The sequence below is a fragment of the Phalangium opilio genome, unplaced genomic scaffold (genome assembly GCF_054372755.1).
Source record: "Phalangium opilio isolate 3A_F unplaced genomic scaffold, DU_Popi_V2 ptg000092l_1, whole genome shotgun sequence".
NCBI classification, from domain to species: domain Eukaryota; kingdom Metazoa; phylum Arthropoda; class Arachnida; order Opiliones; family Phalangiidae; genus Phalangium; species Phalangium opilio.
Window position 1 is genome coordinate 2477886 of NW_028324197.1, and position 27414 is coordinate 2505299.

The window sequence follows — 27414 nt, forward strand, 5'->3', positions numbered from 1 at the left end:
ATATGTTTGCTTTTTTCATATCTATTGGATTTTAAAAGAGGAAAAAAAAGTGAAAAAGCCAACGGCACGCAGTGTTCCTAAGTGTTCTCCCTCCCAAGTACTGACTGCGCACGACGCTGCTTAACTTCGGTGATCGGACGAGAACCGGTGTATTCAGCGTGATATGCCCGTTGCTGAGAGTGGTAGTTAATAATTTGAATTTAATTCACCTTCATCTTTATAAAACAATATCAAAACGAAGATATGTTTGCTTTTTTCATATCTGGTGGAAATTAAAAGCGGAAACAAAAAGAAAAAGCCAACGGCACGCAGTGTTCCCAAGTACTGACTGCGCTCGACGCTGCTTAACTTCGGTGATCGGACGAGAACCGGTGTATTCAGCGTGATATGGCCGTTGCCGAGAGTGCTAGTTAATAATTTGAATTTAATTCACCTTCATCTTTATAAAACAATAACAAAAAGAAAATATGTTTGCTTTTTTCATATCTGGTGGAAATTAAAAGAGGAAACAAAAAGAAAAAGCCAACGGCACGCAGTGTTCCCGAGTACTGACTGCGCTCGACGCTGCTTAACTTCGGTGATCGGACGAGAACCGGTGTATTCAGCGTGATATGGCCGTTGCCGTGAGTGCTAGTTAATAATTTGAATTTATTTAACCTTCATCTTTATAAAACAATAACCAAAAGAAGATATGTTTGCTTTTTTCATATCTGGTGGAATTTAAAACAGGAAACAAAAAGGAAAAAGCTAACGGCACGCAGTGTTCCCAAGTACTGACTGCGCTCGACGCTGCTTAACTTCGGTGATCGGACGTGAACCGGTGTATTCAGCGTGATATGGCCGTTGCCGAGAGTGCGAGTTAATAATTTGAATTTAATTCACCTTCATCTTTATAAAACAATAACAAAAAGAAGATATGCTTGCTTTTTTCATATCTGGTGGAATTTGAAACAGGAAACAGAAAGGAAAAAGCTAACGGCACGCAGTGTTCCCAAGTACTGACTGCGCTCGACGCTGCTTAACTTCGGTGATCGGACGAGAACCGGGTTTTCAGCATGATATTGCCGTTGCCGAGAGTGCTAGTTAATAATTCGAATTTAAATTAAGTGAGACAAATTAACCTTCATCTTTTTAAAACAATAACAAAATGAAAATATGTTTGCTTTTTTCATATCTATTGGATTTTAAAAGAGGAAAAAAAAGTGAAAAAGCCAACGGCACGCAGTGTTCCTAAGTGTTCTCCCTCCCAAGTACTGACTGCGCACGACGCTGCTTAACTTCGGTGATCGGACGAGAACCGGTGTATTCAGCGTGATATGCCCGTTGCTGAGAGTGGTAGTTAATAATTTGAATTTAATTCACCTTCATCTTTATAAAACAATATCAAAACTAAGATATGTTTGCTTTTTTCATATCTGGTGGAAATTAAAAGCGGAAACAAAAAGAAAAAGCCAACGGCACGCAGTGTTCCCAAGTACTGACTGCGCTCGACGCTGCTTAACTTCGGTGATCGGACGAGAACCGGTGTATTCAGCGTGATATGGCCGTTGCCGAGAGTGCTAGTTAATAATTTGAATTTAATTAACCTTCATCTTTATAAAACAATAACAAAAAGAAGATATGCTTGCTTTTTTCATATCTGGTGGAATTTGAAACAGGAAACAGAAAGGAAAAAGCTAACGGCACGCAGTGTTCCCAAGTACTGACTGCGCTCGACGCTGCTTAACTTCGGTGATCGGACGAGAACCGGGTTTTCAGCATGATATTGCCGTTGCCGAGAGTGCTAGTTAATAATTCGAATTTAAATTAAGTGAGACAAATTAACCTTCATCTTTTTAAAACAATAACAAAATGAAAATATGTTTGCTTTTTTCATATCTATTGGATTTTAAAAGAGGAAAAAAAAGTGAAAAAGCCAACGGCACGCAGTGTTCCTAAGTGTTCTCCCTCCCAAGTACTGACTGCGCACGACGCTGCTTAACTTCGGTGATCGGACGAGAACCGGTGTATTCAGCGTGATATGCCCGTTGCTGAGAGTGGTAGTTAATAATTTGAATTTAATTCACCTTCATCTTTATAAAACAATATCAAAACGAAGATATGTTTGCTTTTTTCATATCTGGTGGAAATTAAAAGCGGAAACAAAAAGAAAAAGCCAACGGCACGCAGTGTTCCCAAGTACTGACTGCGCTCGACGCTGCTTAACTTCGGTGATCGGACGAGAACCGGTGTATTCAGCGTGATATGGCCGTTGCCGAGAGTGCTAGTTAATAATTTGAATTTAATTCACCTTCATTTTTATAAAAAAATAACAAAAAGAAGATATGTTTGCTTTTTTCATATCTGGTGGAAATTAAAAGAGGAAACAAAAAGAAAAAGCCAACGGCACGCAGTGTTCCCGAGTACTGACTGCGCTCGACGCTGCTTAACTTCGGTGATCGGACGAGAACCGGTGTATTCAGCGTGATATGGCCGTTGCCGTGAGTGCTAGTTAATAATTTGAATTTATTTAACCTTCATCTTTATAAAACAATAACCAAAAGAAGATATGTTTGCTTTTTTCATATCTGGTGGAATTTAAAACAGGAAACAAAAAGGAAAAAGCTAACGGCACGCAGTGTTCCCAAGTACTGACTGCGCTCGACGCTGCTTAACTTCGGTGATCGGACGTGAACCGGTGTATTCAGCGTGATATGGCCGTTGCCGAGAGTGCTAGTTAATAATTTGAATTTAATTCACCTTCATTTTTATAAAACAATAACAAAAAGAAGATATGTTTGCTTTTTTCATATCTGGTGGAAATTAAAAGAGGAAACAAAAAGAAAAAGCCAACGGCACGCAGTGTTCCCAAGTACTGACTGCGCTCGACGCTGCTTAACTTCGGTGATCGGACGAGAACCGGTGTATTCAGCGTGATATGGCCGTTGCCGAGAGTGCTAGTTAATAATTTGAATTTAATTCACCTTCATCTTTATAAAACAATAACAAAAAGAAAATATGTTTGCTTTTTTCATATCTGGTGGAAATTAAAAGAGGAAACAAAAAGAAAAAGCCAAAGGCACGCAGTGTTCCCAAGTACTGACTGCGCTCGACGCTGCTTAACTTCGGTGATCGGACGAGAACCGGTGTATTCAGCGTGATATGGCCGTTGCCGAGAGTGCTAGTTAATAATTTGAATTTAATTAACCTTCATCTTTATAAAACAATAACAAAAAGAAGATATGCTTGCTTTTTTCATATCTGGTGGAATTTGAAACAGGAAACAAAAAGGAAAAAGCTAACGGCACGCAGTGTTCCCAAGTACTGACTGCGCTCGACGCTGCTTAACTTCGGTGATCGGACGAGAACCGGATTTTCAGCATGATATTGCCGTTGCCGAGAGTGCTAGTTAATAATTTGAATTTAATTCACCTTCATCTTTATAAAACAATAACAAAAAGAAAATATGTTTGCTTTTTTCATATCTGGTGGAAATTAAAAGAGGAAACAAAAAGAAAAAGCCAACGGCACGCAGTGTTCCCAAGTACTGACTGCGCTCGACGCTGCTTAACTTCGGTGATCGGACGGCAACCGGTGTATTCAGCGTGATATGGCCGTTGCCGAGAGTGCTAGTTAATAATTTGAATTTAATTCACCTTCATCTTTATAAAACAATAACAAAAAGAAAATATGTTTGCTTTTTTCATATCTGGTGGAAATTAAAAGAGGAAACAAAAAGAAAAAGCCAAAGGCACGCAGTGTTCCCAAGTACTGACTGCGCTCGACGCTGCTTAACTTCGGTGATCGGACGAGAACCGGTGTATTCAGCGTGATATGGCCGTTGCCGAGAGTGCTAGTTAATAATTTGAATTTAATTAACCTTCATCTTTATAAAACAATAACAAAAAGAAGATATGCTTGCTTTTTTCATATCTGGTGGAATTTGAAACAGGAAACAAAAAGGAAAAAGCTAACGGCACGCAGTGTTCCCAAGTACTGACTGCGCTCGACGCTGCTTAACTTCGGTGATCGGACGAGAACCGGGTTTTCAGCATGATATTGCCGTTGCCGAGAGTGCTAGTTAATAATTCGAATTTAAATTAAGTAAGACAAATTAACCTTCATCTTTTGAAAACAATAACAAAATGAAAATATGTTTGCTTTTTTCATATCTATTGGATTTTAAAAGAGGAAAAAAAAGTGAAAAAGCCAACGGCACGCAGTGTTCCTAAGTGTTCTCCCTCCCAAGTACTGACTGCGCACGACGCTGCTTAACTTCGGTGATCGGACGAGAACCGGTGTATTCAGCGTGATATGCCCGTTGCTGAGAGTGGAAGTTAATAATTTGAATTTAATTCACCTTCATCTTTATAAAACAATAACAAAACGAAGATATGTTTGCTTTTTTCATATCTGGTGGAAATTAAAAGAGGAAACAAAAAGGAAAAAGCCAACGGCACGCAGTGTTCCCAAGTACTGACTGCGCTCGACGCTGCTTAACTTCGGTGATCGGACGTGAACCGGTGTATTCAGCGTGATATGGCCGTTGCCGAGAGTTCTAGTTAATAATTTGAATTTAATTAACCTTTATCTTTATAAAACAATAACAAAAAGAAGATATGTTTGCTTTTTTCATATCTGGTGGAATTTAAAAGAGGAAACAAAAAGGAAAAAGCTAACGGCACGCAGTGTTCCCAAGTACTGACTGCGCTCGACGCTGCTTAACTTGGGTGATCGGACGTGAACCGGTGTATTCAGCGTGATATGGCCGTTGCCGAGAGTGCTAGTTAATAATTTGAATTTAATTCACCTTCATCTTTATAAAACAATAACAAAAAGAAGATATGTTTGCTTTTTTCATATCTGGTGGAAATTAAAAGAGGAAACAAAAAGAAAAAGCCAACGGCACGCAGTGTTCCCAAGTACTGACTGCGCTCGACGCTGCTGAACTTCGGTGATCGGACGAGAACCGGGTTTTCAGCATGATATGGCCGTTGCCGAGAGTGCTAGTTAATAATTCGAATTTAAATTAAGTGAGACAAATTAACCTTCATCTTTTTAAAACAATAACAAAATGAAAATATGTTTGCTTTTTTCATATCTATTGGATTTTAAAAGAGGAAAAAAAAGTGAAAAAGCCAACGGCACGCAGAGTTCCTAAGTGTTCTCCCTCCCAAGTACTGACTGCGCTCGACGCTGCTTAACTTCGGTGATCGGACGAGAACCGGTGTATTCAGCGTGATATGGCCGTTGCTGAGAGTGGTAGTTAATAATTTGAATTTAATTCACCTTCATCTTTATAAAACACTAACAAAAAGAAGATATGTTTGCTTTTTTCATATCTGGTGGAATTTAAAACAGGAAACAAAAAGGAAAAAGCTAACGGCACGCAGTGTTCCCAAGTACTGACTGCGCTCGACGCTGCTTAACTTCGGTGATCGGACGAGAACCGGTGTTTTCAGTATGATATGGCCGTTGCCGAGAGTGCTAGTTAATAATTCGAATTTAAATTAAGTGAGACAAATTAACCTTCATCTTTTTAAAACAATAACAAAATGAAAATATGTTTGCTTTTTTCATATCTATTGGATTTTAAAAGAGGAAAAAAAAGTGAAAAAGCCAACGGCACGCAGTGTTCCTAAGTTTTCTCCCTCCCAAGTACTGACTGCGCTCGACGCTGCTTAACTTCGGTGACCAGACGAGAACCGGTGTATTCAGCGTGATATGGCCGTTGCTGAGAGTGGTAGTTAATAATTTGAATTTAATTCACCTTCATCTTTATAAAATAATAACAAAAAGAAGATATGTTTGCTTTTTTCATATCTGGTGGAAATTAAAAGAGGAAACAAAAAGGAAAAAGCCAACGGCACGCAGTGTTCCCAAGTACTGACTGCGCTCGACGCTGCTTAACTTCGGTGATCGGACGTGAACCGGTGTATTCAGCGTGATATGGCCGTTGCCGAGAGTGCTAGTTAATAATTTGAATTTAATTAACCTTCATTTTTATAAAACAATAACAAAAAGAAGATATGTTTGCTTTTTTCATATCTGGTGGAATTTAAAACAGGAAACAAAAAGGAAAAAGCTAACGGCACGCAGTGTTCCCAAGTACTGACTGCGCTTGACGCTGCTTAACTTCGGTGATCGGACGAGAACCGGTGTTTTCAGCATGATATGGCCGTTGCCGAGAGTGCTAGTTAATAATTCGAATTTAAATTAAGTGAGACAAATTAACCTTCATCTTTTTAAAACAATAACAAAATGAAAATATGTTTGCTTTTTTCATATCTATTGGATTTTAAAAGAGGAAAAAAAAGTGAAAAAGCCAACGGGACGCAGTGTTCCTAAGTGTTCTCCCTCCCAAGTACTGACTGCGCTCAACGCTGCTTAACTTCGGTGATCGGACGAGAACCGGTGTATTCAGCGTGATATGGCCGTTGCTGAGAGTGGTAGTTAATAATTTGAATTTTATTCACCTTCATCTTTATAAAACAATAACAAAAAGAAGATATGTTTGCTTTTTTCATATCTGGTGGAAATTAAAAGAGGAAACAAAAAGGAAAAAGCCAACGGCAGGCAGTGTTCCCAAGTACTGACTGCGCTCGACGCTGCTTAACTTCGGTGATCGGACGAGAACCGGTGTTTTCAGCATGATATGGCCGATGCCGAGAGTGCTAGTTAATAATTTGAATTTAATTCATCTCATCTTTATAAAACAATTTCAAAATGAAGATATGTTTGCTTTTTTCATATCTGGTGGAAATTAAAAGAGGAAACACAAAGGAAAAAGCCAACGGCACGCAGTGTTCCCAAGTACTGACTGCGCTCGACGCTGCTTAACTTCGGTGATCGGACGAGAACCGGTGTTTTCAGCATGATATGGCCGTTGCCGAGAGTGCTAGTTAATAATTCGAATTTAAATTAAGTGAGACAAATTAACCTTCATCTTTTTAAAACAATAACAAAATGAAAATATGTTTGCTTTTTTCATATCTATTGGAATTTAAAAGAGGAAAAAAAAGTGAAAAAGCCAACGGCACGCAGTGTTCCTAAGTGGTCTCCCTCCCAAGTACTGACTGCGCTCGACGCTGCTTAACTTCGGTGATCGGACGAGAACCGGTGTTTTCAGCATGATATGGCCGATGCCGAGAGTGCTAGTTAATAATTTGAATTTAATTCATCTCATCTTTATAAAACAATTTCAAAATGAAGATATGTTTGCTTTTTTCATTTCTGGTAGAAATTAAAAGAGGAAACACAAAGGAAAAAGCAAACGGCACGCAGTGTTCCCAAGTACTGACTGCGCTCGACGCTGCTTAACTTCGGTGACCAGACGAGAACCGGTGTATTCAGCGTGATATGGCCGTTGCTGAGAGTGGTAGTTAATAATTTGAATTTAATTCACCTTCATCTTTATAAAATAATAACAAAAAGAAGATATGTTTGCTTTTTTCATATCTGGTGGGAATTAAAAGAGGAAACAAAAAGGAAAAAGCCAACGGCACGCAGTGTTCCCAAGTACTGACTGCGCTCGACGCTGCTTAACTTCGGTGATCGGACGTGAACCGGTGTATTCAGCGTGATATGACCGTTGCCGAGAGTGCTAGTTAATAATTTGAATTTAATTAACCTTCATTTTTATAAAACAATAACAAAAAGAAGATATGTTTGCTTTTTTCATATCTGGTGGAATTTAAAACAGGAAACAAAAAGGAAAAAGCTAACGGCACGCAGTGTTCCCAAGTACTGACTGCGCTCGACGCTGCTTAACTTCGGTGATCGGACGAGAACCGGTGTTTTCAGCATGATATGGCCGTTGCCGAGAGTGCTAGTTAATAATTCGAATTTAAATTAAGTGAGACAAATTAACCTTCATCTTTTTAAAACAATAACAAAATGAAAATATGTTTGCTTTTTTCATATCTATTGGATTTTAAAAGAGGAAAAAAAAGTGAAAAAGCCAACGGCACGCAGTGTTCCTAAGTGTTCTCCCTCCCAAGTACTGACTGCGCTCAACGCTGCTTAACTTCGGTGATCGGACGAGAACCGGTGTATTCAGCGTGATAAGGCCGTTGCTGAGAGTGGTAGTTAATAATTTGAATTTAATTCACCTTCATCTTTATAAAACAATAACAAAAAGAAGATATGTTTGCTTTTTTCATATCTGGTGGAAATTAAAAGAGGAAACAAAAAGGAAAAAGCCAACGGCAGGCAGTGTTCCCAAGTACTGACTGCGCTCGACGCTGCTTAACTTCGGTGATCGGACGAGAACCGGTGTTTTCAGCATGATATGGCCGATGCCGAGAGTGCTAGTTAATAATTTGAATTTAATTCATCTAATCTTTATAAAACAATTTCAAAATGAAGATATGTTTGCTTTTTTCATATCTGGTGGAAATTAAAAGAGGAAACACAAAGGAAAAAGCCAACGGCACGCAGTGTTCCCAAGTACTGACTGCGCTCGACGCTGCTTAACTTCGGTGATCGGACGAGAACCGGTGTTTTCAGCATGATATGGCCGTTGCCGAGAGTGCTAGTTAATAATTCGAATTTAAATTAAGTGAGACAAATTAACCTTCATCTTTTTAAAACAATAACAAAATGAAAATATGTTTGCTTTTTTCATATCTATTGGAATTTAAAAGAGGAATAAAAAGTGAAAAAGCCAACGGCACGCAGTGTTCCTAAGTGGTCTCCCTCCCAAGTACTGACTGCGCTCGACGCTGCTTAACTTCGGTGATCGGACGAGAACCGGTGTTTTCAGCATGATATGGCCGATGCCGAGAGTGCTAGTTAATAATTTGAATTTAATTCATCTCATCTTTATAAAACAATTTCAAAATGAAGATATGTTTGCTTTTTTCATTTCTGGTAGAAATTAAAAGAGGAAACACAAAGGAAAAAGCAAACGGCACGCAGTGTTCCCAAGTACTGACTGCGCTCGACGCTTCTTAACTTCGGTGATCGGACGTGAACCGGTGTATTCAGCGTGATATGGCCGTTGCCGAGAGTGCTAGTTAATAATTCGAATTTAAGTTAAGTGAGACAAATTAACCTTCATCTTTTTAAAACAATAACAAAATGAAAATATGTTTGCTTTCTTCATATCTATTGGATTTTAAAAGAGGAAAAAAAAGTGAAAAAGCCAACGGCACGCAGTGTTCCTAAGTGTTCTCCCTCCCAAGTACTGACTGCGCTCGACGCTGCTTAACTTCGGTGATCGGACGTGAACCGGTGTATTCAGCGTGATATGGCCGTTGCCGAGAGTGCTAGTTAATAATTTGAATTTAATTAACCTTCATTTTTATAAAACAATAACAAAAAGAAGATATGTTTGCTTTTTTCATATCTGGTGGAAATTAAAAGAGGAAACAAAAAGGAAAAAGCCAACGGCACGCAGTGTTCCGAAGTACTGACTGCGCTCGACGCTTCTTAACTTCGGTGATCGGACGTGAACCGGTGTATTCAGCGTGATATGGCCGTTGCCGAGAGTGCTAGTTAATAATTCGAATTTAAACTAAGTGAGACAATTTAACCTTCATCTTTTTAAAACAATAACAAAAAGAAAATATGTTTGCTTTTTTCATATCTATTGGAATTTAAAAGAGGAAAAAAAAGTGAAAAAGCCAACGGCACGCAGTGTTCCTAAGTGGTCTCCCTCCAAAGTACTGACTGCGCTCGACGCTGCTTAACTTCGGTGATCGGACGTGAACCGGTGTTTTCAGCATGATATGGCCGATGCCGAGAGTGCTAGTTAATAATTTGAATTTAATTCATCTCATCTTTATAAAACAATTTCAAAAAGAATATATGTTTGCTTTTTTCATATCTGGTGGAAATTAAAAGAGGAAACAGAAAGGAAGAAGCAAACGGCACGCAGTGTTCCCAAGTACTGACTGCGCTCGACGCTGCTTAACTTCGGTGATCGGACGTGAACCGGTGTATTCAGCGTGATATGGCCGTTGCCGAGAGTGCTAGTTAATAATTTGAATTTAATTACCCTTCATTTTTATAAAACAATAACAAAAAGAAGATATGTTTGCTTTTTTCATATCTGGTGGAATTTAAAACAGGAAACAAAAAGGAAAAAGCTAACGGCACGCAGCGTTCCCAAGTACTGACTGCGCTCGACGCTGCTTAACTTCGGTGATCGGACGAGAACCGGTGTTTTCAGCATGATATGGCCGTTGCCGAGAGTGCTAGTTAATAATTCGAATTTAAACTAAGTGAGACAATTTAACCTTCATCTTTTTAAAACAATAACAAAAAGAAAATATGTTTGCTTTTTTCATATCTATTGGAATTTAAAAGAGGAAAAAAAGTGAAAAAGCCAACGGCACGCAGTGTTTTTAAGTGGTCTCCCTCCCATACTGACTGCGCTCGACGCTGCTTAACTTCGATGATCGGACGAGAACCGGTGTTTTCAGCATGATATGGCCGTTGCCGAGAGTGCTAGTTAATAATTTGAATTTAATTCATCTCATCTTTATAAAACAATAAAAAAAAGAAGATATGTTTGCTTTTTTCATATACGGTGGAATTTAAAAGAGGAAACAAAAAGGAAAAACCCAACGGCACGCAGTGTTTTCAAGTACTGACTGCGCTCGACGCTGCTTAACTTCGGTGATCGGACGAGAACCGGTGTTTTCAGCATGATATGGCCGTTGCCGAGAGTGCTAGTTAATAATTTGAATTTAATTCATCTCATCTTTATAAAACAATTTCAAAAAGAAGATATGTTTGCTTTTTTCATATCTGGTGGAAATTAAAAGAGGAAACACAAAGGAAAAAGCCAACGGCACGCAGTGTTCCCAAGTACTGACTGCGCTCGACGCTGCTTAACTTCGGTGATCGGACGAGAACCGGTGTATTCAGCGTGATATGGCCGTTGCCGAGAGTGCTAGTTAAAAATTTGAATTTAATTAACCTTCATCTCTATAAAACAATAACAAAAAGAAGATATGTTTGCTTTTTTCATATCTGGTGGAATTTAAAAGAGGAAACAAAAAGGAAAAAGCTAACGGCACGCAGTGTTCCCACGTACTGACTGCGCTCGAGGCTGCTTAACTTCGGTGATCGGACGAGAACCGGTGTTTTCAGCATGATATGGCCGTTGCCGAGAGTGCTAGTTAATAATTCGAATTTAAATTAAGTGAGACAAATTAACCTTCATCTTTTTAAAGCTATAACAAAGTGAAAATATGTTTGCTTTTTTCATATCTATTGGATTTTAAAAGAGGAAAAATAGTGACAAAGCCAACAGCACGCAGTGTTCCTAAGTGGTTACCCTCCCAAGTACTGACTGCGCTCGACGCTGCTTAACTTCGTTGATCGGACGAGAACCGGTGTTTTCAGCATGATATGGCCGTTGCCGAGAGTGCTAGTTAATAATTTGAATTTAAATTAAGTGAGACAAATTAACCTTCATCTTTTTAAAACAATAACAAAAAGAAAATATGTTTGCTTTTTTCATATCTATTGGAATTTAAAAGAGGAAAAAAAAGTGAAAAAGCCAACGGCACGCAGTGTTCCCAAGTGGTCTCCCTCCCATACTGACTGCGCGCGACGCTGCTTAACTTCGATGATCGGACGAGAACCGGTGTTTTCAGCATGATATGGCCGTTGCCGAGAGTGCTAGTTAATAATTTGAATTTAATTCATCTCATCTTTATAAAACAATAACAAAAAGAAGATATGTTTGCTTTTTTCATATACGGTGGAATTTAAAAGAGGAAACAAAAAGGAAAAACCCAACGGCACGCAGTGTTTTCAAGTACTGACTGCGCTCGACGCTGCTTAACTTCGGTGATCGGACGAGAACCGGTGTTTTCAGCATGATATGGCCGTTGCCGAGAGTGCTAGTTAATAATTTGAATTTATTTCACCTTCATCTTTATAAAACAATAACTAAAAGAAGATATGTTTGCTTTTTTCATATCTGGTGGAAATTAAAAGAGGAAACAAAAAGAAAAAGCCAACGGCACGCAGTGTTCCCAAGTACTGACTGCGCTCGACGCTGCTTAACTTCGGTGATCGGACGAGAACCGGTGTATTCAGCGTGATATGGCCGTTGCCGAGAGTGCTAGTTAATAATTTGAATTTAATTAACCTTCATCTTTATAAAACAATAACAAAAAGAAGATATGTTTGCTTTTTCCATATCTGGTGGAATTTAAAACAGGAAACAACAAGTTGGGAAAGCCAAAATATTACCTCTCCGAGTGGAGATGACTATCACTACCCCTTAAACAACCTAAATATATGCATCTATCGCTTTTTTTAATTCTTTGCAAGTGCAGGAATTCAATTTTAAAATAGTCAATTGTTCAAGCCTTTTCAATATCTCTCAATTGCTGTGGAAACTCTACTCTCTCGCTATACCTCAACCGTATTCTTAGTCTACCAGTATGATTTGTAACATTTGTCCATATCAAAGCTGAATCATACCTCGCCACACAAAAAGCAAATGTCCCTAAAACATGGAAGCCACAACCCAATCACACATAAGCTAGGCTCGTACTTGTTCATCGCCTTCGATTATTTCACTAATATTAGCATTATCATTTTGTACATTATTGGGTTCCTCATTAATAGATATGCCTACGCTTACGGTACTTTCAATAGAGCTTTTATTTAATGCGTCATCTTTCGCAGAATCATGGCCAACTGGCCTCGCGGTAGGACCAACATTGGGTGTGCTAGAACCTGTTCCCGAAACAGCCTTTTTTTCAGCTGCTAACACTCTTCTCCTTTCATTTTCTCGTTTCCTAAATTCAGGATCTGACCTTTTTGCCCTCATTCTTTCCCTTGCTTTACGTTTCCTGATTTCCTCTTTACTTAAATTATTATCCTCCTCCATTTTATTATTCAGTTAAATACTCACAAAATCCGCAAAAGCAATCCCCTTGCAAGACTCTGTAACGTTTAAAATATTATTTTCCGAAGAAAGTTATTACAGAAGATTGAATTATGAAGTACTACCTTTGAAATTCAAATAAAGAATGATAAAAGTGCGTAAAAAAGGTCTTTCACAAATAGGGGGCGTATAAAATAAACAGCATTTTTTTATATTTAAAAAATATTCTTAGATTGTCAAATACTTTTTTCGCCATTGAATTTTTTTTAACACCAGCTTGTAATCTAACTGGGAGTAAGATGAAAGGAGTAGAAGCTTATCTGTCTTAGGAAATATGAAATTTTATCTTAACAGTTCGTTAAATCATAAGTTTATAACGAAAAAACGTGGAAGGGGAAAACGAACAGACAACAGCGATTTTTGGGGGTAGAAGGTTAAGAGCACCATCTGTCGTCCGTGCCAAAGTTGAACTTCCACTCGAAACGCAATGAGAAAGTGGATAAAATAATGCCATCAGCTATTTAACTGCGTCGATATAATTAACGACTTGACCCATGACATGCCCTTAACACTGGCTTCTATGAATCCTATTTATTCTTGGATACTAGGAAACTTGGTAGACGTAACAGTCTGTACCAAGTACCCAAGCATCCTTCAATAAACGTCTGGCAACATTGTGGTACGCATGGTACAACTAAAAAATAGGATGTGTATTTATCTTTCGACTCACTCCAAGTCGTGAAGCCCTCATTACAGAGGATTTGAAACACTACCATAATTCATAGTGTCTCGAATCTCTACGTTCAGTCCATTATGAACAGTGCTGAGAGAATGATACATCAGAAAGAGCCATTCAAATTGAATTGCTGAAAATATTATCCATATTTTCATTTCATATAACAAAGAAAATAAATTATTATGGTTTTGAGAGGAGCTTCCCATTTTGGTTGTTATTTTCAAAAATATATCGCAATGCACGCGCCTTGATAGATAGAGGAGGCAATGTAGGAAATATAACGCAATGCACGGGCCTTGATAGATATAGGAGGCAATGATTTAACGACTTCGGTACTTGGGTTTATCTTTAATATTTAAATAAATATAATTATTTTTAATTATTTTAATCGCCAGTAAATAACTTTAAAAATAGTTAAATCGTTTAAAATAAAGTTGTTCATAATATCTTTCGAAACTTTGCTAATATTGACGTTTAAAGTGAAGGGTACCCTTCTTGCCCGCTTTCTTCAAATTTTGGGGTATATATACGATCCGTTTCCATTATAATAATAGATAAAAACGCATTCGCGTGAACCTTTGGTGGAAGCCCTGCCATTGGGAGGCTAGACGTTTCTCGTAACCCTAGCTGATCGCCGCGTATATCTTAAAACCAAATAATAGATAAAAACGCATTCGCGTGAACCGATGGTGGAAGCCCTGCCATTGGGAGGCTAGACGTTTCTCGTAACCCTAGCCGCTCGCCGCGTATATCTTGAAACCAAACGATGACGGTGGAAAAGAAGCCAGAATGTACTGACCGGCGTCCATGTGGAATGGACAAAAGACCTGAAGATGGAGGTGCATAGAAGCTGGTGTCAATGTGGAATTGACGAAGAACAGAAGATGGTGGTGCATAGAAGCTGGTGTGAATGTGGAATTGACGAAGAACAGAAGATGGTAGTGTATAGAAGCTGGTGTCAATGTGGAATTGACGACGAGCAGAAGATGGTAGTGTATAGAAGCTGGTGTCAATGTGGAATTGACGACGAGCAGAAGATGGTGGTGCATAGAAGCTGGAGTCAAGGTGAAATTGACGAAGAACAGAAGTTGGTGGTGCTTGGAAGCAAGCACGTACAGACTAGTGTCCATGTGGGATGGACAAAGACTAGCAGATTGTGGTCCTTAGAAGCCAGTTAGTAAAGACTGGTGTTGGTAGATGAATGACCAAATTTCCGTGAACCGCGAACGCGTTCCGGAAATCGGGTATTTGTTTGCTCCGATTTGTAAACTGCGAACGCGGTCACGTGGGGTCTGACAGACAGACACACAGACAGACACGGCCGGTGTAATACCTCTCCGTGACATACGTCACTCGGAGAGGTAAAAAGGAAAAAGCTAACGGCACGCAGTGTTCCCAAGTACTGACTGCGCTCGACGCTGCTTAACTTCGGTGATCGGACGAGAACCGGTGTTTTCAGCATTATATGGCCGTTGCCGAGAGTGCTGGTTAATAATTCGAATTTAAATTAAGTGAGTCAAAATAACCTTCATCTTTTTAAAACAATAACAAAATGAAAATATGTTTGCTTTTTTCATATCTATTGGATTTTAAAAGAGGAAAAAAAAGTGAAAAAGTCAACGGCACGCAGTGTTCCTAAGTGTTCTCCCTCCCATGTACTGACTGCGCTCGACGCTGCTTAACTTCGGTGATCGGACGAGAACCGGTGTATTTAGCGTGATATGGCCGTTGCCGAGAGTGGTAGTTAATAATTTGAATTTAATTCACCTTCATCTTTATAAAACAATAACAAAAAGAAGATATGTTTGCTTTTTTCATATCGGGTGGAAATTAAAAGAGGAAACAAAAAGGAAAAAGCCAACGGCACGCAGTGTTCCCAAGTACTGACTGCGCTCGACGCTGCTTAACTTCGGTGATCGGACGTGAACCGGTGTATTCAGCGTGATATTGCCGTTGCCGAGAGTGCTAGTTAATGATTTGAATTTAATTAACCTTCATTTTTATAAAACAATAACAAAAAGAAGATATTTTTGCTTTTTTCATATCTGGTGGAATTTAAAAGAGGAAACAAAAAGGAAAAAGCTAACGGCACGCAGTGTTCCCAAGTACTGACTGCGCTCGACGCTGCTTAACTTCGGTGATCGGACGTGAACCGGTGTATTTAGCGTGATATGGCCGTTGCCGAGAGTGCTAGTTAATAATTTGAATTTAATTAACCTTCATCTCTATAAAACAATAACAAAAAGAAGATATGTTTGTTTTTTCATATCTGGTGTAATTTAAAAGAGGAAACAAAAAGGAAAAAGCTAACGGCACGCAGTGTTCCCACGTACTGACTGCGCTCGACGCTGCTTAACTTCGGTGATCGGACGAGAACCGTTGTTTTCAGCATGATATGGCCGTTGCCGAGAGTGCTAGTTAATAATTCGAATTTAAATTAAGTGAGACAAATTAACCTTCACCTTTTTAAAGCAATAACAAAATGAAAATATGTTTGCTTTTTTCATATCTATTGGATTTTAAAAGAGGAAAAAAAGTGACAAAGCCAACGGCACGCAGTGTTCCTAAGTGGTCTCCCTCCCAAGTACTGACTGCGCTCGACGCTGCTTAACTTCGGTGATCGGACGAGAACCGGTGTTTTCAGCATGATATGGCCGTTGCCGAGAGTGCTAGTTAATAATTCGAATTTAAATTAAGTGAGACAAATTAACCTTCATCTTTTTAAAACAATAACAAAATGAAAATATGTTTGCTTTTTTCATATCTATTGGATTTTAAAAGAGGAAAAAAAAGCAAAAAAGCCAACGACACGCAGTGTTCCTAAGTGGTCTCCCTCCCAAGTACTGACTGCACTCAACGCTGCTTAACTTCGGTGATCGGACGAGAACCGGTGTATTCAGCGTGATATGGCCGTTGCCGAGAGTGCTAGTTAATAATTTGAAATTAATTCACCTTCATCTTTATAAAACAATAACTAAAAGAAGATATGTTTGCTTTTTTCATATCGGGTGGAAATTAAAAGAGGAAACAAAATGGAAAAAGCCAACGGCACGCAGTGTTCCCAAGTACTGACTGCGCTCGACGCTGCTTAACTTCGGTGATCGGACGTGAACCGGTGTATTCAGCGTGATATTGCCGTTGCCGAGAGTGCTAGTTAATGATTTGAATTTAATTAACCTTCATTTTTATAAAACAATAACAAAAAGAAGATATTTTTGCTTTTTTCATATCTGGTGGAATTTAAAAGAGGAAACAAAAAGGAAAAAGCTAACGGCACGCAGTGTTCCCAAGTACTGACTGCGCTCGACGCTGCTTAACTTCGGTGATCGGACGTGAACCGGTGTATTTAGCGTGATATGGCCGTTGCCGAGAGTGCTAGTTAATAATTTGAATTTAATTAACCTTCATCTCTATAAAACAATAACAAAAAGAAGATATGTTTGTTTTTTCATATCTGGTGTAATTTAAAAGAGGAAACAAAAAGGAAAAAGCTAACGGCACGCAGTGTTCCCACGTACTGACTGCGCCCGACGCTGCTTAACTTCGGTGATCGGACGAGAACCGGTGTTTTCAGCATGATATGGCCGTTGCCGAGAGTGCTAGTTAATAATTCGAATTTAAATTAAGTGAGACAAATTAACCTTCACCTTTTTAAAGCAATAACAAAATGAAAATATGTTTGCTTTTTTCATATCTATTGGATTTTAAAAGAGGAAAAAAAGTGACAAAGCCAACGGCACGCAGTGTTCCTAAGTGGTCTCCCTCCCAAGTACTGACTGCGCTCGACGCTGCTTAACTTCGGTGATTGGACGAGAACCGGTGTATTCAGCGTGATATGGCCGTTGCCGAGAGTGGTAGTTAATAATTTGAATTTAATTCACCTTCATCTTTATAAAACAATAACAAAAAGAAGATATGTTTGCTTTTTTCATATCGGGTGGAAATTGAAAGAGGAAACAAAAAGGAAAAAGCCAACGGCACGCAGTGTTCCCAAGTACTGACTGCGCTCGACGCTGCTTAACTTCGGTGATCGGACGTGAACCGGTGTATTTAGCGTGATATGGCCGTTGCCGAGAGTGCTAGTTAATAATTTGAATTTAATTAACCTTCATCTCTATAAAACAATAACAAAAAGAAGATATGTTTGTTTTTTCATATCTGGTGTAATTTAAAAGAGGAAACAAAAAGGAAAAAGCTAACGGCACGCAGTGTTCCCACGTACTGACTGCGCTCGACGCTGCTTATCTTCGGTGATCGGACGAGAACCGGTGTTTTCAGCATGATATGGCCGTTGCCGAGAGTGCTAGTTAATAATTCGAATTTAAATTAAGTGAGACAAATTAACCTTCACCTTTTTAAAGCAATAACAAAATGAAAATATGTTTGCTTTTTTCATATCTATTGGATTTTAAAAGAGGAAAAAAAGTGACAAAGCCAACGGCACGCAGTGTTCCTAAGTGGTCTCCCTCCCAAGTACTGACTGCGCTCGACGCTGCTTAACTTCGGTGATCGGACGAGAACCGGTGTTTTCAGCATGATATGGCCGTTGCCGAGAGTGCTAGTTAATAATTCGAATTTAAATTAAGTGAGACAAATTAACCTTCATCTTTTTAAAACAATAACAAAATGAAAATATGTTTGCTTTTTTCATATCTATTGGATTTTAAAAGAGGAAAAAAAAAGCAAAAAAGCCAACGACACGCAGTGTTCCTAAGTGGTCTCCCTCCCAAGTACTGACTGCACTCAACGCTGCTTAACTTCGGTGATCGGACGAGAACCGGTGTATTCAGCGTGATATGGCCGTTGCCGAGAGTGCTAGTTAATAATTTGAAATTAATTCACCTTCATCTTTATAAAACAATAACTAAAAGAAGATATGTTTGCTTTTTTCATATCGGGTGGAAATTAAAAGAGGAAACAAAATGGAAAAAGCCAACGGCACGCAGTGTTCCCAAGTACTGACTGCGCTCGACGCTGCTTAACTTCGGTGATCGGACGTGAACCGGTGTATTCAGCGTGATATTGCCGTTGCCGAGAGTGCTAGTTAATGATTTGAATTTAATTAACCTTCATTTTTATAAAACAATAACAAAAAGAAGATATTTTTGCTTTTTTCATATCTGGTGGAATTTAAAAGAGGAAACAAAAAGGAAAAAGCTAACGGCACGCAGTGTTCCCAAGTACTGACTGCGCTCGACGCTGCTTAACTCGGTGATCGGACGTGAACCGGTGTATTTAGCGTGATATGGCCGTTGCCGAGAGTGCTAGTTAATAATTTGAATTTAATTAACCTTCATCTCTATAAAACAATAACAAAAAGAAGATATGTTTGTTTTTTCATATCTGGTGTAATTTAAAAGAGGAAACAAAAAGGAAAAAGCTAACGGCACGCAGTGTTCCCACGTACTGACTGCGCTCGACGCTGCTTAACTTCGGTGATCGGACGAGAACCGGTGTTTTCAGCATGATATGGCCGTTGCCGAGAGTGCTAGTTAATAATTCGAATTTAAATTAAGTGAGACAAATTAACCTTCACCTTTTTAAAGCAATAACAAAATGAAAATATGTTTGCTTTTTTCATATCTATTGGATTTTAAAAGAGGAAAAAAAGTGACAAAGCCAACGGCACGCAGTGTTCCTAAGTGGTCTCCCTCCCAAGTACTGACTGCGCTCGACGCTGCTTAACTTCGGTGATCGGACGAGAACCGGTGTTTTCAGCATGATATGGCCGTTGCCGAGAGTGCTAGTTAATATTTCGAATTTAAATTAAGTGAGACAAATTAACCTTCATCTTTTTAAAACAATAACAAAATGAAAATATGTTTGCTTTTTTCATATCTATTGGATTTTAAAAGAGGAAAAAAAAGCAAAAAAGCCAACGACACGCAGTGTTCCTAAGTGGTCTCCCTCCCAAGTACTGACTGCACTCAACGCTGCTTAACTTCGGTGATCGGACGAGAACCGGTGTATTCAGCGTGATATGGCCGTTGCCGAGAGTGCTAGTTAATAATTTGAAATTAATTCACCTTCATCTTTATAAAACAATAACTAAAAGAAGATATGTTTGCTTTTTTCATATCGGGTGGAAATTAAAAGAGGAAACAAAATGGAAAAAGCCAACGGCACGCAGTGTTCCCAAGTACTGACTGCGCTCGACGCTGCTTAACTTCGGTGATCGGACGTGAACCGGAGTATTCAGCGTGATATTGCCGTTGCCGAGAGTGCTAGTTAATGATTTGAATTTAATTAACCTTCATTTTTATAAAACAATAACAAAAAGAAGATATTTTTGCTTTTTTCATATCTGGTGGAATTTAAAAGAGGAAACAAAAAGGAAAAAGCTAACGGCACGCAGTGTTCCCAAGTACTGACTGCGCTCGACGCTGCTTAACTTCGGTGATCGGACGTGAACCGGTGTATTTAGCGTGATATGGCCGTTGCCGAGAGTGCTAGTTAATAATTTGAATTTAATTAACCTTGATCTCTATAAAACAATAACAAAAAGAAGATATGTTTGCTTTTTTCATATCTGGTGTAATTTAAAAGAGGAAACAAAAAGGAAAAAGCTAACGGCACGCAGTGTTCCCACGTACTGACTGCGCTCGACGCTGCTTAACTTCGGTGATCGGACGAGAACCGGTGTTTTCAGCATGATATGGCCGTTGCCGAGAGTGCTAGTTAATAATTCGAATTTAAATTAAGTGAGACAAATTAACCTTCACCTTTTTAAAGCAATAACAAAATGAAAATATGTTTGCTTTTTTCATATCTATTGGATTTTAAAAGAGGAAAAAAAGTGACAAAGCCAACGGCACGCAGTGTTCCTAAGTGGTCTCCCTCCCAAGTACTGACTGCGCTCGACGCTGCTTAACTTCGGTGATCGGACGAGAACCGGTGTTTTCAGCATGATATGGCCGTTGCCGAGAGTGCTAGTTAATAATTCGAATTTAAATTAAGTGAGACAAATTAACCTTCATCTTTTTAAAACAATAACAAAATGAAAATATGTTTGCTTTTTTCATATCTATTGGATTTTAAAAGAGGAAAAAAAAGCAAAAAAGCCAACGACACGCAGTGTTCCTAAGTGGTCTCCCTCCCAAGTACTGACTGCACTCAACGCTGCTTAACTTCGGTGATCGGACGAGAACCGGTGTATTCAGCGTGATATGGCCGTTGCCGAGAGTGCTAGTTAATAATTTGAAATTAATTCACCTTCATCTTTATAAAACAATAACTAAAAGAAGATATGTTTGCTTTTTTCATATCGGGTGGAAATTAAAAGAGGAAACAAAATGGAAAAAGCCAACGGCACGCAGTGTTCCCAAGTACTGACTGCGCTCGACGCTGCTTAACTTCGGTGATCGGACGTGAACCGGTGTATTCAGCGTGATATTGCCGTTGCCGAGAGTGCTAGTTAATGATTTGAATTTAATTAACCTTCATTTTTATAAAACAATAACAAAAAGAAGATATTTTTGCTTTTTTCATATCTGGTGGAATTTAAAAGAGGAAACAAAAAGGAAAAAGCTAACGGCACGCAGTGTTCCCAAGTACTGACTGCGCTCGACGCTGCTTAACTTCGGTGATCGGACGTGAACCGGTGTATTTAGCGTGATATGGCCGTTGCCGAGAGTGCTAGTTAATAATTTGAATTTAATTAACCTTCATCTCTATAAAACAATAACAAAAAGAAGATATGTTTGCTTTTTTCATATCTGGTGTAATTTAAAAGAGGAAACAAAAAGGAAAAAGCTAACGGCACGCAGTGTTCCCACGTACTGACTGCGCTCGACGCTGCTTAACTTCGGTGATCGGACGAGAACCGGTGTTTTCAGCATGATATGGCCGTTGCCGAGAGTGCTAGTTAATAATTCGAATTTAAATTAAGTGAGACAAATTAACCTTCACCTTTTTAAAGCAATAACAAAATGAAAATATGTTTGCTTTTTTCATATCTATTGGATTTTAAAAGAGGAAAAAAAGTGACAAAGCCAACGGCACGCAGTGTTCCTAAGTGGTCTCCCTCCCAAGTACTGACTGCGCTCGACGCTGCTTAACTTCGGTGATCGGACGAGAACCGGTGTTTTCAGCATGATATGGCCGTTGCCGAGAGTGCTAGTTAATAATTCGAATTTAAATTAAGTGAGACAAATTAACCTTCATCTTTTTAAAACAATAACAAAATGAAAATATGTTTGCTTTTTTCATATCTATTGGATTTTAAAAGAGGAAAAAAAAGCAAAAAAGCCAACGACACGCAGTGTTCCTAAGTGGTCTCCCTCCCAAGTACTGACTGCACTCAACGCTGCTTAACTTCGGTGATCGGACGAGAACCGGTGTATTCAGCGTGATATGGCCGTTGCCGAGAGTGCTAGTTAATAATTTGAAATTAATTCACCTTCATCTTTATAAAACAATAACTAAAAGAAGATATGTTTGCTTTTTTCATATCGGGTGGAAATTAAAAGAGGAAACAAAATGGAAAAAGCCAACGGCACGCAGTGTTCCCAAGTACTGACTGCGCTCGACGCTGCTTAACTTCGGTGATCGGACGTGAACCGGTGTATTCAGCGTGATATTGCCGTTGCCGAGAGTGCTAGTTAATGATTTGAATTTAATTAACCTTCATTTTTATAAAACAATAACAAAAAGAAGATATTTTTGCTTTTTTCATATCTGGTGGAATTTAAAAGAGGAAACAAAAAGGAAAAAGCTAACGGCACGCAGTGTTCCCAAGTACTGACTGCGCTCGACGCTGCTTAACTTCGGTGATCGGACGTGAACCGGTGTATTTAGCGTGATATGGCCGTTGCCGAGAGTGCTAGTTAATAATTTGAATTTAATTAACCTTCATCTCTATAAAACAATAACAAAAAGAAGATATGTTTGCTTTTTTCATATCTGGTGTAATTTAAAAGAGGAAACAAAAAGGAAAAAGCTAACGGCACGCAGTGTTCCCACGTACTGACTGCGCTCGACGCTGCTTAACTTCGGTGATCGGACGAGAACCGGTGTTTTCAGCATGATATGGCCGTTGCCGAGAGTGCTAGTTAATAATTCGAATTTAAATTAAGTGAGACAAATTAACCTTCACCTTTTTAAAGCAATAACAAAATGAAAATATGTTTGCTTTTTTCATATCTATTGGATTTTAAAAGAGGAAAAAAAGTGACAAAGCCAACGGCACGCAGTGTTCCTAAGTGGTCTCCCTCCCAAGTACTGACTGCGCTCGACGCTGCTTAACTTCGGTGATCGGACGAGAACCGGTGTTTTCAGCATGATATGGCCGTTGCCGAGAGTGCTAGTTAATAATTCGAATTTAAATTAAGTGAGACAAATTAACCTTCATCTTTTTAAAACAATAACAAAATGAAAATATGTTTGCTTTTTTCATATCTATTGGATTTTAAAAGAGGAAAAAAAAGCAAAAAAGCCAACGACACGCAGTGTTCCTAAGTGGTCTCCCTCCCAAGTACTGACTGCACTCAACGCTGCTTAACTTCGGTGATCGGACGAGAACCGGTGTATTCAGCGTGATATGGCCGTTGCCGAGAGTGCTAGTTAATAATTTGAAATTAATTCACCTTCATCTTTATAAAACAATAACTAAAAGAAGATATGTTTGCTTTTTTCATATCGGGTGGAAATTAAAAGAGGAAACAAAATGGAAAAAGCCAACGGCACGCAGTGTTCCCAAGTACTGACTGCGCTCGACGCTGCTTAACTTCGGTGATCGGACGTGAACCGGTGTATTCAGCGTGATATTGCCGTTGCCGAGAGTGCTAGTTAATGATTTGAATTTAATTAACCTTCATTTTTATAAAACAATAACAAAAAGAAGATATTTTTGCTTTTTTCATATCTGGTGGAATTTAAAAGAGGAAACAAAAAGGAAAAAGCTAACGGCACGCAGTGTTCCCAAGTACTGACTGCGCTCGACGCTGCTTAACTTCGGTGATCGGACGTGAACCGGTGTATTTAGCGTGATATGGCCGTTGCCGAGAGTGCTAGTTAATAATTTGAATTTAATTAACCTTCATCTCTATAAAACAATAACAAAAAGAAGATATGTTTGCTTTTTTCATATCTGGTGTAATTTAAAAGAGGAAACAAAAAGGAAAAAGCTAACGGCACGCAGTGTTCCCACGTACTGACTGCGCTCGACGCTGCTTAACTTCGGTGATCGGACGAGAACCGGTGTTTTCAGCATGATATGGCCGTTGCCGAGAGTGCTAGTTAATAATTCGAATTTAAATTAAGTGAGACAAATTAACCTTCACCTTTTTAAAGCAATAACAAAATGAAAATATGTTTGCTTTTTTCATATCTATTGGATTTTAAAAGAGGAAAAAAAGTGACAAAGCCAACGGCACGCAGTGTTCCTAAGTGGTCTCCCTCCCAAGTACTGACTGCGCTCGACGCTGCTTAACTTCGGTGATCGGACGAGAACCGGTGTTTTCAGCATGATATGGCCGTTGCCGAGAGTGCTAGTTAATAATTCGAATTTAAATTAAGTGAGACAAATTAACCTTCATCTTTTTAAAACAATAACAAAATGAAAATATGTTTGCTTTTTTCATATCTATTGGATTTTAAAAGAGGAAAAAAAAGCAAAAAAGCCAACGACACGCAGTGTTCCTAAGTGGTCTCCCTCCCAAATACTGACTGCACTCAACGCTGCTTAACTTCGGTGATCGGACGAGAACCGGTGTATTCAGCGTGATATGGCCGTTGCCGAGAGTGCTAGTTAATAATTTGAAATTAATTCACCTTCATCTTTATAAAACAATAACTAAAAGAAGATATGTTTGCTTTTTTCATATCGGGTGGAAATTAAAAGAGGAAACAAAATGGAAAAAGCCAACGGCACGCAGTGTTCCCAAGTACTGACTGCGCTCGACGCTGCTTAACTTCGGTGATCGGACGTGAACCGGTGTATTCAGCGTGTTATTGCCGTTGCCGAGAGTGCTAGTTAATGATTTGAATTTAATTAACCTTCATTTTTATAAAACAATAACAAAAAGAAGATATTTTTGCTTTTTTCATATCTGGTGGAATTTAAAAGAGGAAACAAAAAGGAAAAAGCTAACGGCACGCAGTGTTCCCAAGTACTGACTGCGCTCGACGCTGCTTAACTTCGGTGATCGGACGTGAACCGGTGTATTTAGCGTGATATGGCCGTTGCCGAGAGTGCTAGTTAATAATTTGAATTTAATTAACCTTCATCTCTATAAAACAATAACAAAAAGAAGATATGTTTGCTTTTTTCATATCTGGTGTAATTTAAAAGAGGAAACAAAAAGGAAAAAGCTAACGGCACGCAGTGTTCCCACGTACTGACTGCGCTCGACGCTGCTTAACTTCGGTGATCGGACGAGAACCGGTGTTTTCAGCATGATATGGCCGTTGCCGAGAGTGCTAGTTAATAATTCGAATTTAAATTAAGTGAGACATATTAACCTTCACCTTTTTAAAGCAATAACAAAATGAAAATATGTTTGCTTTTTTCATATCTATTGGATTTTAAAAGAGGAAAAAAGTGACAAAGCCAACGGCACGCAGTGTTCCTAAGTGGTCTCCCTCCCAAGCACTGACTGCGCTCGACGCTGCTTAACTTCGGTGATCGGACGAGAACCGGTGTTTTCAGCATGATATGGCCGTTGCCGAGAGTGCTAGTTAATAATTCGAATTTAAATTAAGTGAGACAAATTAACCTTCATCTTTTTAAAACAATAACAAAATGAAAATATGTTTGCTTTTTTCATATCTATTGGATTTTAAAAGAGGAAAAAAAAGGCGAAAAAGCCAACGACACGCAGTGTTCCTAAGTGGTCTCCCTCCCAAGTACTGACTGCACTCAACGCTGCTTAACTTCGGTGATCGGACGAGAACCGGTGTATTCAGCGTGATATGGCCGTTGCCGAGAGTGCTAGTTAATAATTTGAAATTAATTCACCTTCATCTTTATAAAACAATAACTAAAAGAAGATATGTTTGCTTTTTTCATATCGGGTGGAAATTAAAAGAGGAAACAAAATGGAAAAAGCCAACGGCACGCAGTGTTCCCAAGTACTGACTGCGCTCGACGCTGCTTAACTTCGGTGATCGGACGTGAACCGGTGTATTCAGCGTGATATTGCCGTTGCCGAGAGTGCTAGTTAATGATTTGAATTTAATTAACCTTCATTTTTATAAAACAATAACAAAAAGAAGATATTTTTGCTTTTTTCATATCTGGTGGAATTTAAAAGAGGAAACAAAAAGGAAAAAGCTAACGGCACGCAGTGTTCCCAAGTACTGACTGCGCTCGACGCTGCTTAACTTCGGTGATCGGACGTGAACCGGTTTATTTAGCGTGATATGGCCGTTGCCGAGAGTGCTAGTTAATAATTTGAATTTAATTAACCTTCATCTCTATAAAACAATAACAAAAAGAAGATATGTTTGCTTTTTTCATATCTGGTGGAATTTAAAAGAGGAAACAAAAAGGAAAAAGCTAACGGCACGCAGTGTTCCCACGTACTGACTGCGCTCGACGCTGCTTAACTTCGGTGATCGGACGAGAACCGGTGTTTTCAGCATGATATGGCCGTTGCCGAGAGTGCTAGTTAATAATTCGAATTTAAATTAAGTGAGACAAATTAACCTTCACCTTTTTAAAGCAATAACAAAATGAAAATATGTTTGCTTTCTTCATATCTATTGGATTTTAAAAGAGGAAAAAAAGTGACAAAGCCAACGGCACGCAGTGTTCCTAAGTGGTCTCCCTCCCAAGTACTGACTGCGCTCGACGCTGCTTAACTTCGGTGATCGGACGAGAACCGGTGTTTTCAGCATGATATGGCCGTTGCCGAGAGTGCTAGTTAATAATTCGAATTTAAATTAAGTGAGACAAATTAACCTTCATCTTTTTAAAACAATAACAAAATGAAAATATGTTTGCTTTTTTCATATCTATTGGATTTTAAAAGAGGAAAAAAAAGCGAAAAAGCCAACGACACGCAGTGTTCCTAAGTGATCTCCCTCCCAAGTACTGACTGCACTCAACGCTGCTTAACTTCGGTGATCGGACGAGAACCGGTGTATTCAGCGTGATATGGCCGTTGCCGAGAGTGCTAGTTAATAATTTGAAATTAAGTCACATTCATCTTTATAAAACAATAACAAAAAGAAGATATGTTTGCTTTTTTCATATCGGGTGGAAATTAAAAGAGGAAACAAAATGGAAAAAGCCAACGGCACGCAGTGTTCCCAAGTACTGACTGCGCTCGACGCTGCTTAACTTCGGTGATCGGACGTGAACCGGTGTATTCAGCGTGATATGGCCGTTGCCGAGAGTGCTATTTAATAATTTGAATTTAATTAACTTTCATCTTTATAAAACAATAACAAAAAGAAGATATGTTTGCTTTTTTCATATCTGGTGGAATTTAAAAGAGGAAACAAAAAGGAAAAAGCTAACGGCACGCAGTGTTCCCAAGTACTGACTGCGCTCGACGCTGCTTAACTTCGGTGATCGGACGAGAACCGGTGTTTTCAGCATGATATGGCCGTTGCCGAGAGTGCTAGTTAATAATTTGAATTTAAATAAGTGAGACAAATTAACCTTCATCTTTTTAAAACAATAACAAAAAGAAAATTAGTTTGCTTTTTTCATATCTATTGGAATTTAAAAGACAAAAAAAGTGAAAAAGCTAACGGCAAGCAGTGTTCCTTAGTGGTCTCCCTCCCAAGTACTGACTGCGCTCGACGCTGCTTAACGTCGTTGATCGGACGAGAACCGGTGTTATCAGCGTGATATGGCCGTTTCCGAGAGTGCTAGTTAATAATTTGAATTTAATTA

At 38.9% G+C, this 27414-nt stretch overlaps 1 protein-coding gene, 8 non-coding genes and 83 pseudogenes across 9 annotated transcripts; all 92 read right to left on the reverse strand.

Annotated features, from left to right (window-relative positions):
* Positions 1-56: 56 nt before the first annotated feature.
* On the reverse strand, positions 57-175 carry LOC149641973 (5S ribosomal RNA; annotated as a pseudogene).
* Positions 176-296: 121 nt separating this feature from the next.
* On the reverse strand, positions 297-399 carry LOC149641974 (5S ribosomal RNA; annotated as a pseudogene).
* Positions 400-520: 121 nt separating this feature from the next.
* On the reverse strand, positions 521-623 carry LOC149641975 (5S ribosomal RNA; annotated as a pseudogene).
* A 122-nt stretch (positions 624-745) lies between these two features.
* On the reverse strand, positions 746-848 carry LOC149641976 (5S ribosomal RNA; annotated as a pseudogene).
* Positions 849-1209: 361 nt separating this feature from the next.
* Positions 1210-1328, reverse strand: LOC149641977 (5S ribosomal RNA; annotated as a pseudogene).
* Positions 1329-1449: 121 nt separating this feature from the next.
* LOC149641978 (5S ribosomal RNA) lies at positions 1450-1552 on the reverse strand (annotated as a pseudogene).
* Positions 1553-1913: 361 nt separating this feature from the next.
* On the reverse strand, positions 1914-2032 carry LOC149641979 (5S ribosomal RNA; annotated as a pseudogene).
* A 121-nt stretch (positions 2033-2153) lies between these two features.
* Positions 2154-2256, reverse strand: LOC149641980 (5S ribosomal RNA; annotated as a pseudogene).
* Positions 2257-2377: 121 nt separating this feature from the next.
* On the reverse strand, positions 2378-2480 carry LOC149641981 (5S ribosomal RNA; annotated as a pseudogene).
* Positions 2481-2602: 122 nt separating this feature from the next.
* Positions 2603-2705, reverse strand: LOC149641982 (5S ribosomal RNA; annotated as a pseudogene).
* Positions 2706-2826: 121 nt separating this feature from the next.
* Positions 2827-2929, reverse strand: LOC149641983 (5S ribosomal RNA; annotated as a pseudogene).
* Positions 2930-3050: 121 nt separating this feature from the next.
* On the reverse strand, positions 3051-3153 carry LOC149641984 (5S ribosomal RNA; annotated as a pseudogene).
* A 345-nt stretch (positions 3154-3498) lies between these two features.
* On the reverse strand, positions 3499-3601 carry LOC149641985 (5S ribosomal RNA; annotated as a pseudogene).
* A 121-nt stretch (positions 3602-3722) lies between these two features.
* On the reverse strand, positions 3723-3825 carry LOC149641986 (5S ribosomal RNA; annotated as a pseudogene).
* Positions 3826-4186: 361 nt separating this feature from the next.
* Positions 4187-4305, reverse strand: LOC149641987 (5S ribosomal RNA; annotated as a pseudogene).
* A 122-nt stretch (positions 4306-4427) lies between these two features.
* Positions 4428-4530, reverse strand: LOC149641988 (5S ribosomal RNA; annotated as a pseudogene).
* A 585-nt stretch (positions 4531-5115) lies between these two features.
* On the reverse strand, positions 5116-5234 carry LOC149641989 (5S ribosomal RNA; annotated as a pseudogene).
* A 122-nt stretch (positions 5235-5356) lies between these two features.
* On the reverse strand, positions 5357-5459 carry LOC149641990 (5S ribosomal RNA; annotated as a pseudogene).
* A 137-nt stretch (positions 5460-5596) lies between these two features.
* LOC149641991 (5S ribosomal RNA) lies at positions 5597-5715 on the reverse strand (annotated as a pseudogene).
* A 122-nt stretch (positions 5716-5837) lies between these two features.
* Positions 5838-5940, reverse strand: LOC149641992 (5S ribosomal RNA; annotated as a pseudogene).
* A 122-nt stretch (positions 5941-6062) lies between these two features.
* Positions 6063-6165, reverse strand: LOC149641993 (5S ribosomal RNA; annotated as a pseudogene).
* Positions 6166-6302: 137 nt separating this feature from the next.
* On the reverse strand, positions 6303-6421 carry LOC149641994 (5S ribosomal RNA; annotated as a pseudogene).
* Positions 6422-6767: 346 nt separating this feature from the next.
* Positions 6768-6870, reverse strand: LOC149641995 (5S ribosomal RNA; annotated as a pseudogene).
* Positions 6871-7007: 137 nt separating this feature from the next.
* Positions 7008-7126, reverse strand: LOC149641996 (5S ribosomal RNA; annotated as a pseudogene).
* A 120-nt stretch (positions 7127-7246) lies between these two features.
* LOC149641997 (5S ribosomal RNA) lies at positions 7247-7350 on the reverse strand (annotated as a pseudogene).
* A 122-nt stretch (positions 7351-7472) lies between these two features.
* On the reverse strand, positions 7473-7575 carry LOC149641998 (5S ribosomal RNA; annotated as a pseudogene).
* A 122-nt stretch (positions 7576-7697) lies between these two features.
* On the reverse strand, positions 7698-7800 carry LOC149641999 (5S ribosomal RNA; annotated as a pseudogene).
* A 137-nt stretch (positions 7801-7937) lies between these two features.
* On the reverse strand, positions 7938-8056 carry LOC149642000 (5S ribosomal RNA; annotated as a pseudogene).
* A 346-nt stretch (positions 8057-8402) lies between these two features.
* Positions 8403-8505, reverse strand: LOC149642001 (5S ribosomal RNA; annotated as a pseudogene).
* A 137-nt stretch (positions 8506-8642) lies between these two features.
* LOC149642002 (5S ribosomal RNA) lies at positions 8643-8761 on the reverse strand (annotated as a pseudogene).
* A 361-nt stretch (positions 8762-9122) lies between these two features.
* On the reverse strand, positions 9123-9241 carry LOC149642003 (5S ribosomal RNA; annotated as a pseudogene).
* A 122-nt stretch (positions 9242-9363) lies between these two features.
* On the reverse strand, positions 9364-9466 carry LOC149642004 (5S ribosomal RNA; annotated as a pseudogene).
* A 137-nt stretch (positions 9467-9603) lies between these two features.
* LOC149642005 (5S ribosomal RNA) lies at positions 9604-9722 on the reverse strand (annotated as a pseudogene).
* A 121-nt stretch (positions 9723-9843) lies between these two features.
* LOC149642006 (5S ribosomal RNA) lies at positions 9844-9946 on the reverse strand (annotated as a pseudogene).
* A 122-nt stretch (positions 9947-10068) lies between these two features.
* Positions 10069-10171, reverse strand: LOC149642007 (5S ribosomal RNA; annotated as a pseudogene).
* Positions 10172-10307: 136 nt separating this feature from the next.
* On the reverse strand, positions 10308-10424 carry LOC149642008 (5S ribosomal RNA; annotated as a pseudogene).
* Positions 10425-10545: 121 nt separating this feature from the next.
* LOC149642009 (5S ribosomal RNA) lies at positions 10546-10648 on the reverse strand (annotated as a pseudogene).
* Positions 10649-10769: 121 nt separating this feature from the next.
* On the reverse strand, positions 10770-10872 carry LOC149642010 (5S ribosomal RNA; annotated as a pseudogene).
* Positions 10873-10994: 122 nt separating this feature from the next.
* LOC149642011 (5S ribosomal RNA) lies at positions 10995-11097 on the reverse strand (annotated as a pseudogene).
* A 136-nt stretch (positions 11098-11233) lies between these two features.
* On the reverse strand, positions 11234-11352 carry LOC149642012 (5S ribosomal RNA; annotated as a pseudogene).
* Positions 11353-11489: 137 nt separating this feature from the next.
* LOC149642013 (5S ribosomal RNA) lies at positions 11490-11606 on the reverse strand (annotated as a pseudogene).
* A 121-nt stretch (positions 11607-11727) lies between these two features.
* On the reverse strand, positions 11728-11830 carry LOC149642014 (5S ribosomal RNA; annotated as a pseudogene).
* Positions 11831-11951: 121 nt separating this feature from the next.
* Positions 11952-12054, reverse strand: LOC149642015 (5S ribosomal RNA; annotated as a pseudogene).
* A 416-nt stretch (positions 12055-12470) lies between these two features.
* LOC149642016 (uncharacterized) lies at positions 12471-13001 on the reverse strand. Its single transcript, XM_089850521.1, has 2 exons — positions 12961-13001; positions 12471-12894 (listed from the first exon to the last, which is right to left on the reverse strand). Exon 2 carries the CDS (start codon positions 12836-12838, stop codon positions 12488-12490), a length of 351 nt encoding a protein of 116 aa, XP_089706647.1. The 5' UTR covers positions 12839-12894; positions 12961-13001; the 3' UTR covers positions 12471-12487.
* Positions 13002-15185: 2184 nt separating this feature from the next.
* Positions 15186-15304, reverse strand: LOC149642017 (5S ribosomal RNA; annotated as a pseudogene).
* A 122-nt stretch (positions 15305-15426) lies between these two features.
* LOC149642018 (5S ribosomal RNA) lies at positions 15427-15529 on the reverse strand (annotated as a pseudogene).
* A 122-nt stretch (positions 15530-15651) lies between these two features.
* Positions 15652-15754, reverse strand: LOC149642019 (5S ribosomal RNA; annotated as a pseudogene).
* A 360-nt stretch (positions 15755-16114) lies between these two features.
* Positions 16115-16233, reverse strand: LOC149642020 (5S ribosomal RNA). Its single transcript, XR_016372153.1, has one exon. It is a non-coding gene; the product is annotated as a 5S ribosomal RNA (ribosomal RNA).
* A 137-nt stretch (positions 16234-16370) lies between these two features.
* Positions 16371-16489, reverse strand: LOC149642021 (5S ribosomal RNA; annotated as a pseudogene).
* Positions 16490-16611: 122 nt separating this feature from the next.
* LOC149642022 (5S ribosomal RNA) lies at positions 16612-16714 on the reverse strand (annotated as a pseudogene).
* A 122-nt stretch (positions 16715-16836) lies between these two features.
* Positions 16837-16939, reverse strand: LOC149642023 (5S ribosomal RNA; annotated as a pseudogene).
* Positions 16940-17060: 121 nt separating this feature from the next.
* LOC149642024 (5S ribosomal RNA) lies at positions 17061-17163 on the reverse strand (annotated as a pseudogene).
* A 136-nt stretch (positions 17164-17299) lies between these two features.
* Positions 17300-17418, reverse strand: LOC149642025 (5S ribosomal RNA; annotated as a pseudogene).
* Positions 17419-17540: 122 nt separating this feature from the next.
* LOC149642026 (5S ribosomal RNA) lies at positions 17541-17643 on the reverse strand (annotated as a pseudogene).
* A 360-nt stretch (positions 17644-18003) lies between these two features.
* Positions 18004-18122, reverse strand: LOC149642027 (5S ribosomal RNA). The gene has a single exon (XR_016372166.1). It is a non-coding gene; the product is annotated as a 5S ribosomal RNA (ribosomal RNA).
* A 138-nt stretch (positions 18123-18260) lies between these two features.
* Positions 18261-18379, reverse strand: LOC149642028 (5S ribosomal RNA; annotated as a pseudogene).
* A 122-nt stretch (positions 18380-18501) lies between these two features.
* On the reverse strand, positions 18502-18604 carry LOC149642029 (5S ribosomal RNA; annotated as a pseudogene).
* A 345-nt stretch (positions 18605-18949) lies between these two features.
* Positions 18950-19052, reverse strand: LOC149642030 (5S ribosomal RNA; annotated as a pseudogene).
* A 136-nt stretch (positions 19053-19188) lies between these two features.
* LOC149642031 (5S ribosomal RNA) lies at positions 19189-19307 on the reverse strand. Its single transcript, XR_016372114.1, has one exon. It is a non-coding gene; the product is annotated as a 5S ribosomal RNA (ribosomal RNA).
* A 137-nt stretch (positions 19308-19444) lies between these two features.
* Positions 19445-19563, reverse strand: LOC149642032 (5S ribosomal RNA; annotated as a pseudogene).
* Positions 19564-19685: 122 nt separating this feature from the next.
* LOC149642033 (5S ribosomal RNA) lies at positions 19686-19788 on the reverse strand (annotated as a pseudogene).
* A 122-nt stretch (positions 19789-19910) lies between these two features.
* Positions 19911-20013, reverse strand: LOC149642034 (5S ribosomal RNA; annotated as a pseudogene).
* Positions 20014-20135: 122 nt separating this feature from the next.
* Positions 20136-20238, reverse strand: LOC149642035 (5S ribosomal RNA; annotated as a pseudogene).
* Positions 20239-20374: 136 nt separating this feature from the next.
* Positions 20375-20493, reverse strand: LOC149642036 (5S ribosomal RNA). Its single transcript, XR_016372117.1, has one exon. It is a non-coding gene; the product is annotated as a 5S ribosomal RNA (ribosomal RNA).
* A 137-nt stretch (positions 20494-20630) lies between these two features.
* LOC149642037 (5S ribosomal RNA) lies at positions 20631-20749 on the reverse strand (annotated as a pseudogene).
* A 122-nt stretch (positions 20750-20871) lies between these two features.
* On the reverse strand, positions 20872-20974 carry LOC149642038 (5S ribosomal RNA; annotated as a pseudogene).
* Positions 20975-21096: 122 nt separating this feature from the next.
* LOC149642039 (5S ribosomal RNA) lies at positions 21097-21199 on the reverse strand (annotated as a pseudogene).
* A 122-nt stretch (positions 21200-21321) lies between these two features.
* LOC149642040 (5S ribosomal RNA) lies at positions 21322-21424 on the reverse strand (annotated as a pseudogene).
* A 136-nt stretch (positions 21425-21560) lies between these two features.
* LOC149642041 (5S ribosomal RNA) lies at positions 21561-21679 on the reverse strand. The gene has a single exon (XR_016372119.1). It is a non-coding gene; the product is annotated as a 5S ribosomal RNA (ribosomal RNA).
* Positions 21680-21816: 137 nt separating this feature from the next.
* On the reverse strand, positions 21817-21935 carry LOC149642042 (5S ribosomal RNA; annotated as a pseudogene).
* A 122-nt stretch (positions 21936-22057) lies between these two features.
* Positions 22058-22160, reverse strand: LOC149642043 (5S ribosomal RNA; annotated as a pseudogene).
* Positions 22161-22282: 122 nt separating this feature from the next.
* LOC149642044 (5S ribosomal RNA) lies at positions 22283-22385 on the reverse strand (annotated as a pseudogene).
* A 122-nt stretch (positions 22386-22507) lies between these two features.
* LOC149642045 (5S ribosomal RNA) lies at positions 22508-22610 on the reverse strand (annotated as a pseudogene).
* A 136-nt stretch (positions 22611-22746) lies between these two features.
* LOC149642046 (5S ribosomal RNA) lies at positions 22747-22865 on the reverse strand. Its single transcript, XR_016372120.1, has one exon. It is a non-coding gene; the product is annotated as a 5S ribosomal RNA (ribosomal RNA).
* A 137-nt stretch (positions 22866-23002) lies between these two features.
* Positions 23003-23121, reverse strand: LOC149642047 (5S ribosomal RNA; annotated as a pseudogene).
* Positions 23122-23243: 122 nt separating this feature from the next.
* Positions 23244-23346, reverse strand: LOC149642048 (5S ribosomal RNA; annotated as a pseudogene).
* Positions 23347-23468: 122 nt separating this feature from the next.
* LOC149642049 (5S ribosomal RNA) lies at positions 23469-23571 on the reverse strand (annotated as a pseudogene).
* A 122-nt stretch (positions 23572-23693) lies between these two features.
* Positions 23694-23796, reverse strand: LOC149642050 (5S ribosomal RNA; annotated as a pseudogene).
* A 136-nt stretch (positions 23797-23932) lies between these two features.
* LOC149642051 (5S ribosomal RNA) lies at positions 23933-24051 on the reverse strand. The gene has a single exon (XR_016372121.1). It is a non-coding gene; the product is annotated as a 5S ribosomal RNA (ribosomal RNA).
* Positions 24052-24188: 137 nt separating this feature from the next.
* LOC149642052 (5S ribosomal RNA) lies at positions 24189-24307 on the reverse strand (annotated as a pseudogene).
* A 122-nt stretch (positions 24308-24429) lies between these two features.
* Positions 24430-24532, reverse strand: LOC149642053 (5S ribosomal RNA; annotated as a pseudogene).
* Positions 24533-24654: 122 nt separating this feature from the next.
* On the reverse strand, positions 24655-24757 carry LOC149642054 (5S ribosomal RNA; annotated as a pseudogene).
* Positions 24758-24879: 122 nt separating this feature from the next.
* LOC149642055 (5S ribosomal RNA) lies at positions 24880-24982 on the reverse strand (annotated as a pseudogene).
* A 135-nt stretch (positions 24983-25117) lies between these two features.
* LOC149642056 (5S ribosomal RNA) lies at positions 25118-25236 on the reverse strand (annotated as a pseudogene).
* Positions 25237-25374: 138 nt separating this feature from the next.
* LOC149642057 (5S ribosomal RNA) lies at positions 25375-25493 on the reverse strand (annotated as a pseudogene).
* Positions 25494-25615: 122 nt separating this feature from the next.
* On the reverse strand, positions 25616-25718 carry LOC149642058 (5S ribosomal RNA; annotated as a pseudogene).
* Positions 25719-26065: 347 nt separating this feature from the next.
* On the reverse strand, positions 26066-26168 carry LOC149642059 (5S ribosomal RNA; annotated as a pseudogene).
* Positions 26169-26304: 136 nt separating this feature from the next.
* LOC149642060 (5S ribosomal RNA) lies at positions 26305-26423 on the reverse strand. The gene has a single exon (XR_016372122.1). It is a non-coding gene; the product is annotated as a 5S ribosomal RNA (ribosomal RNA).
* Positions 26424-26560: 137 nt separating this feature from the next.
* LOC149642061 (5S ribosomal RNA) lies at positions 26561-26679 on the reverse strand (annotated as a pseudogene).
* A 122-nt stretch (positions 26680-26801) lies between these two features.
* On the reverse strand, positions 26802-26904 carry LOC149642062 (5S ribosomal RNA; annotated as a pseudogene).
* A 122-nt stretch (positions 26905-27026) lies between these two features.
* Positions 27027-27129, reverse strand: LOC149642063 (5S ribosomal RNA; annotated as a pseudogene).
* A 134-nt stretch (positions 27130-27263) lies between these two features.
* On the reverse strand, positions 27264-27382 carry LOC149642064 (5S ribosomal RNA; annotated as a pseudogene).
* Between the last annotated feature and the right edge of the window lie 32 nt (positions 27383-27414).